At 37.8% G+C, this 6,112-nt stretch overlaps 1 protein-coding gene across 1 annotated transcript; it reads left to right on the top strand.

Moving 5' to 3' along the window:
• Window positions 1–1,810: 1,810 nt before the first annotated feature.
• LOC107707896 (uncharacterized) lies at window positions 1,811–4,659 on the top strand. The gene is made up of 8 exons (XM_016512006.1): window positions 1,811–1,885; window positions 1,976–2,153; window positions 2,322–2,398; window positions 2,496–2,676; window positions 2,812–3,060; window positions 3,768–3,939; window positions 4,043–4,191; window positions 4,331–4,659. The coding sequence occupies exons 2-8, from the start codon at window positions 1,988–1,990 to the stop codon at window positions 4,585–4,587; spliced, it is 1,251 nt and encodes a 416-aa protein (XP_016367492.1). The 5' UTR covers window positions 1,811–1,885; window positions 1,976–1,987; the 3' UTR covers window positions 4,588–4,659.
• Window positions 4,660–6,112: the final 1,453 nt, after the last annotated feature.

A 6,112-nucleotide genomic window follows, 5' to 3' on the forward strand; every position in this document is an offset into this window, starting at 1 on the left:
ACGCCCCCACATATCTACGTCACTATGTGGTAAGATTTGCATAACACCGCCCAAATGTGCACGCAGAGAAAGAAGGCGTAACTTTTATTCTCGCTGTAGTATTAAACCATATAAAACGCCGCCATGTCATGGAGACACTGTGTGGTTTGCTGCGAAAGAAAAAGTACTTTGTTTGGCCTTCCAAAAGAGGACATAACAAGAAATATGTGGCTGAGGTTTATTTACAACACTGTCCCAGAGCAGTACAACACAAATATTCGAGTTTGTGCTGCGCACTTTACGGAGGATTGTTTTCTGAACCTGGGAGAGTATGAGGCCCGCTGTGCAAAAAGGCTTTTCCTCAAAAGTGGGGCAGTTCCAACTTTACAAGGACAGTCTGGCGCTTATGACTCACAGCCTGTAAGTATGTTTCCTTATTTAATTGACTATACAAACGCGAGTCTGAGCAGTGTAAAGTAAGTTAGCGCTGGTTGTTTGTTGTTTGTACTATCACAAATGCAGACATGATTTTTGTTTACATAGCATAGTCTGCCAAGCGCCCGCGCGACGCATAAAAAGACAATATAAATCATTATAATCAGTAATTATATCCCCACTGGATGCAACAAATGACTCGGTTGTAATGTGTTGTATTGTCTTTCTCTGGTCGCGCCGGGACACGGCGTCACACTGGCCTCTCAAGAAGGGCAGAGGCACGCGCCCATTGTCCTCATGTTCAGGTGCCTGTCACATCCTGTGATTAATTATAGTAACATTTAGCTGTGATTCCACCTTTTTCCTCTCTCACACATGTACTCAGTATGATGTATACGGTTGTGTATATGTCAGAAGTAATCGTGACACCGTTAGTTGGTTATACGCACAATTGATGTAACTGTTTTGGGTATTTCTATCTCAGCAGGCCCTACGTTCAGAACAATTTTCCACTTCATCCCGAAGTCATGACGCTGAATGTCAAACGGACAGTATAGAAACACTGCCTGCTGCGTCTCCAAAAACGCGATCTGTTGGCACACAACTATCTTTGGGTACACTAAAGGAAATGCACGCACGGAGCAAAGGTATTTTACACACAGTAACAGTGTTCATGTATTCAATTATAAATGCATTAATTATAGTTGTGTATTACTGGAAACTTGAATGTAAGATTGTAGAAAATCCTGTGAACCAAAGTGTTGCATGTTAAACGTCAGATATTATGTTTTAGGACGACATTACAATAAAACTTTGTGTAAAAATACAACATTTTTCCTTTTAATTGCAGGCACCCAGGCTAAAGTTTCTTCCTTAGATGTAGGTACTGAAACTACTCCCAGTTTCCACGTAGTACCATTGTCTTCAACTCCCATCAAAGCCCCTCCATTCACACCACACAAAAGACCTTGTCTTGAGTTGGATGAAGAGGCATACACAGACATTTCTGAAAGCATACCTGAACCACAAGAGTCCACATATAACCCAGACGACTCTGGTGTTACGGAGGAGTCCGGATTATGGTATGTTTTGGACCTCTTTATAGTTTGTTCTATTTTATAAGTTATTTAAGCAATTTGTAAACTTGAATGTGTGAAGTGATGTGACTTGAAAGAGTAAAATTTCTTGTATGTCTAGTTTTAGGGAACAGACCACATACAATGTGTCAAAATACATTGTTTTTGAAAGCTGCCTACAAGAGCTATTTGAAAAATGTCCACTTTGCAAAACAAAGTGTGATGCTCCTTGTAGACGAATGGGCAGCTATGTGTCATTCACCCAGGACTGTCCAAAGTGCAGTTATCACAGAAAATGGGAGAGTCAACCAGTCATTGGAAGTACACCTGTTGGAAACCTACTGGTGTCTGCTGCTACATACTTCTGTGGTGCGTCCTTCATTCAATTTGAAAAGGTACTTTTAAGATCATATTACCCTTATGATCATATTTCCATGTCAATTACTATTGCTATGTGGTTTTTAATGTGTATCATAATTTTTTAGATTTGCAAGGCCATGCAGCTTAAGATCATCCACTATGATGCATTTAGGAGGCATGCTAGGAACTACCTAGAGCCTGCTGTAATACACAAGTGGACCTTGGATCAGAGAAATCTTTTCACAAAGCTGCAAGAAGGGGGAAAGGTTGCAGTTGCTGGAGATATGAGGGCTGATACACCGGGTAATTTTTTATTTAAAAGTAAATATTTCTTGGTCTGGAGTCCTCAGATTATATATTATGTATTAAATTGGACTGACAAAACCAACACAACACAGCAAGAGTCAGGACTGGTATAGATGCGATATGGGGAATAATTCATATATATGTATGTTTTTTTTTTTTTATTAGGACATTCAGCAAAATACGGCAGCTACACCTTGATGCACCTGGACAGCAACACTATTCTTGACATGCAGCTTATTCAGGTAAACGTATTTTATATCATAAACTTATTTTATTGTTACGTTATTGTTACAATATTCAATTGTAGGTTCATGCCTTTTTAATTTCATTTATACCCAGAGCAACGAGGTAGGTGGTAGCTACCACATGGAGAAGGAGGGCTTGAAGCGTTGTCTAGATCATCTGGAGGCTAACGGTTTGGCAGTGGAATACATCATAACGGATCGTCATCCACAGATCCAGAAGTTTCTTAGAGAGCGCAACATTGTACAGTTCTACGATGTGTGGCACTTCGAAAAAGGTGACTATTAAGCTTTGTGTATTTTGTGACATACAGTGCTGTGTAATGACAAACTTTGTGCGTACTTTTGGTTTTGACTGGTTTATGAAGGTAATGTGTTATATACTCATACACCACATTAATACTTTTTTACAGGTTTGTCTAAAAAGTTGGACAAACTCTCACAAACAAAGGGTTGCGAAATATTGAAGAAGTGGTTGCGCAGCATCAAGAATCATGTATACTGGAGTGCTAGGTCGTCTACTTCTGGTCCCGAGAAGGTGGCCAAATGGACTTCCCTGCTCAACCACATCCAAAATATACACATCCATGAGAACCCTGACTTCCCGAAATGTGAACATACAGACCGAGTGTCCAGAGATCCTGAAAAATGGTTCCAACCAGGTATGCTTCAGATTTTTCAAATATTTTATAATGTGACAAAGTACAGTCAATTCAGTGATGCACATCAGAATTTTCATCAGCTGTTACTCCAGTTTTCAGAGTCATATGATCCTTCAGAAATCATTTTAATATATTGATTTATTACCAGTGTTGGAAACCGCTTTCCTGCTTTATATTTTTTGGAACCTGTGACATTTTGTTCAGAATTCTTTGATGAATAGAAAGCTAAAAAGAACAGCATTGATAATAAAGCAACATATTGCAATGATTTCTGAAGGATTATGTGACACTGAAGACTGGCGTAAAGGCTGATGAAAAATCTTGATTAGCATCAATGAAATAAATTACATTAAAAAAACATTGAAAAACTTTTGAACAGCTGTGTGTGTGTGTGTGTGTGTGTATATATATATATATATATATACACACACACACATTACATGAATTTTATCTATAGATCTAAATAAAAATAGACTATAGATATACAGTATATGATCCAAAGTAACTAGTAACTAACTACTTGAATGGTTTCTTTATCATATCCATTTTTACTCTTACTCGAGTAACTATTCAGACTATTACTTTTACTTTTACTTGAGTAAATATTTCTATAAGTACTTTTACTTGAGTACAGTTTTGTAACTCTACCCACCTCTGATTACTAGTAATTTATAATTTTATAATAATGTTTCTTTTTGCTATTCAAGGGTCAATGCCTCTTCAAAAACTGGAAAAGATCCTCAACAATAAGCGAGTCCTAAAGGACGTGGAAAAGCTCAGTCATCATTACCAGACATCTTCGCTAGAGGCCTTTCACAGTGTTATCCTGCGTTTTGCCCCCAAGAATGTCGTTTTTCCTTTCATTGGAATGATGTGCAGGTATTATATATTATGGCATGCAATACAGTATGTACAATTTGTATATGCAAGATTTACTGGACGTGTGTAATGTTTTAACTAATATGTTATTCTTGTACTGCAGGTTGTACCTTGCAGCAATGCACTACAATGAAAATGGTGACCGTGAGCAGGCAACAACAACTTCAGGACAACCTATGTACAAGGTTGTTTTTCCAAAGTCAAAGAAGGGTGAATGCACTGCAAAGCCACTTAAAACAGCCCCTTCATATGGTATGTTATATAATTTTTTTTATTTTCATACACTTACAAATACACTTTACACATAGTGATGCATTTGATATGTTACTAAGACTTTGGTTGTCGATCAACAATACATAATAAAAATTCCTTTTGTACCCTATATTTACAGACTATGTAGCTGACTTGATGAAGCTGGTCTTTGAAGAGGTGTTTGTAGACCCTGCACCATTTGTAGAGGAGCTAAATCAAATCCCCATTCCTGCGTTCCTGTCCTCTCAGTTTGAAAGACCTTCAAAGGAGGAAGTTGTTGGCCGCCATGTCTCACGCTTCAGTCAAGGGACGGTCGAAAGCCTACAAACTGTCCATCCGGATCAGGAAACTCCTGCCGAATCCGAAGCACAACACAGGATGGAAGAACAACTCTGACATTCTGTCCTAAATAGCCCCAGCACCAGCTTACAAAGCTTCGATAGGCGAGATATCGGTACCGCCTGTAAATACAGATGTTAACACTAATATATATTTGATTTCACTTAAGAAAATGTGTACATATTATCCTTTTTATTTTTCACAACGAAAAAATATTTTGAAGAAAAACCTTCAAGGGTTAATTTTTTATGCTTTTGTGTATTGAAATCAATATTTTGTTTATTTTGCTTTACAAATTAAATAAACAAGATTTTAAAAAATTACTCTTCTTCTGTTCTTCGCCTCACGCGTCCAAAATCAGCTCTGTAAATGTTATGAATGTTCTGGAGGGTGTAAGGATTTAAACAGTTAGGTTCGAAGCCTGGGTGGTGTGTCATGCATTGTAGAGGGCCTGAAACCTGGTTCATTCGCCTCACAACCTATGGAAGACAAGACACTAACTATTTATAATCTAGTCAAAAGAGTTAAAGCAAGTATGTGAATGAATGAAAAATAAAATTTGTGTAATACATAAATGCAAAGTAAAGACTTACAGTACCTTTTGTATTTCCAAGCAGCATACATGTTCAACTTCACTAGGCATTTTATTACAGTTTTTACATTTGCACCTAAACAAAAAAGGTAAGAATTCATCTATGCTTTTAAACTCTATATTTTATAATTTCATGATAAAGTCAATACAGTGATGACAGTTCTTATAACGTTGTGTGTGTATATATATATAGAGAGTTTTACCGTGCTGACTGTCATAACTGAACGTGACGTGCTGTTTGAATGCTGAGCGGAGAATGACTGACAGCTGCAGCAGAAGGAAGATGAGTTTCTGTAAACATCAATTCTGTCCCTCACATTAAGATATGGAATGGCTTCGGATGATATAGCAGGGCTCCAGACTGCAACCATTTTTTCTGCCTGTGGAACTAAATTTTGTGTGCGGTCGCACTGGCGCTACCACCGCGCTGGTCAACTCATAAGCGCTACAATTTCTGTTGCATATGAGAAACGGCAAACGAAACTGAAAGCATAACGAAACAGTGCTTAGAGAGTATACTCGCCGCGTCAGCACGAGCGCGAAGCTGCGTGCAGCATAAACGACGCGCATATTGAGGAAACGATGGATGGTTTTCAAGCGAAAGTCAAGTAAAAGACCGCTTCTTAAACCAGAGAAGGTGAACATGCTGGTATTCTTGTGGGGGGAAAAGAACATGCAAGCACTGTCACGTTAGTTTTACTTTTCTTTTTGTTTTCATTTTTGAAAAGCTTGTTATCTTTACTGTTTACCTCACATTACGCTATGGAGGCTCAGTTTTATTTATTAATTTATTTGATTCCTCAGTGTTTGCTAAACGTTCTGTAATTTATTAGTCTGTATATAATACAGCATGTGGTGTGTGCCATGCCTCATCTTATTCGTTCTTACTGATTTATTGTTGTTGTGCTTTTTAATTAAGAATAACAATGAATCCATCTTTTGTTTTAGTCTTAAAAAATGAAAGGTGTGTAGATGTATGCAAGCAAAACA

The sequence above is a fragment of the Sinocyclocheilus rhinocerous genome, unplaced genomic scaffold (genome assembly GCF_001515625.1).
Source record: "Sinocyclocheilus rhinocerous isolate Xijiao unplaced genomic scaffold, SAMN03320098_v1.1 scaffold9905, whole genome shotgun sequence".
In the NCBI taxonomy this organism is placed as follows: Eukaryota; Metazoa; Chordata; class Actinopteri; order Cypriniformes; family Cyprinidae; genus Sinocyclocheilus; species Sinocyclocheilus rhinocerous.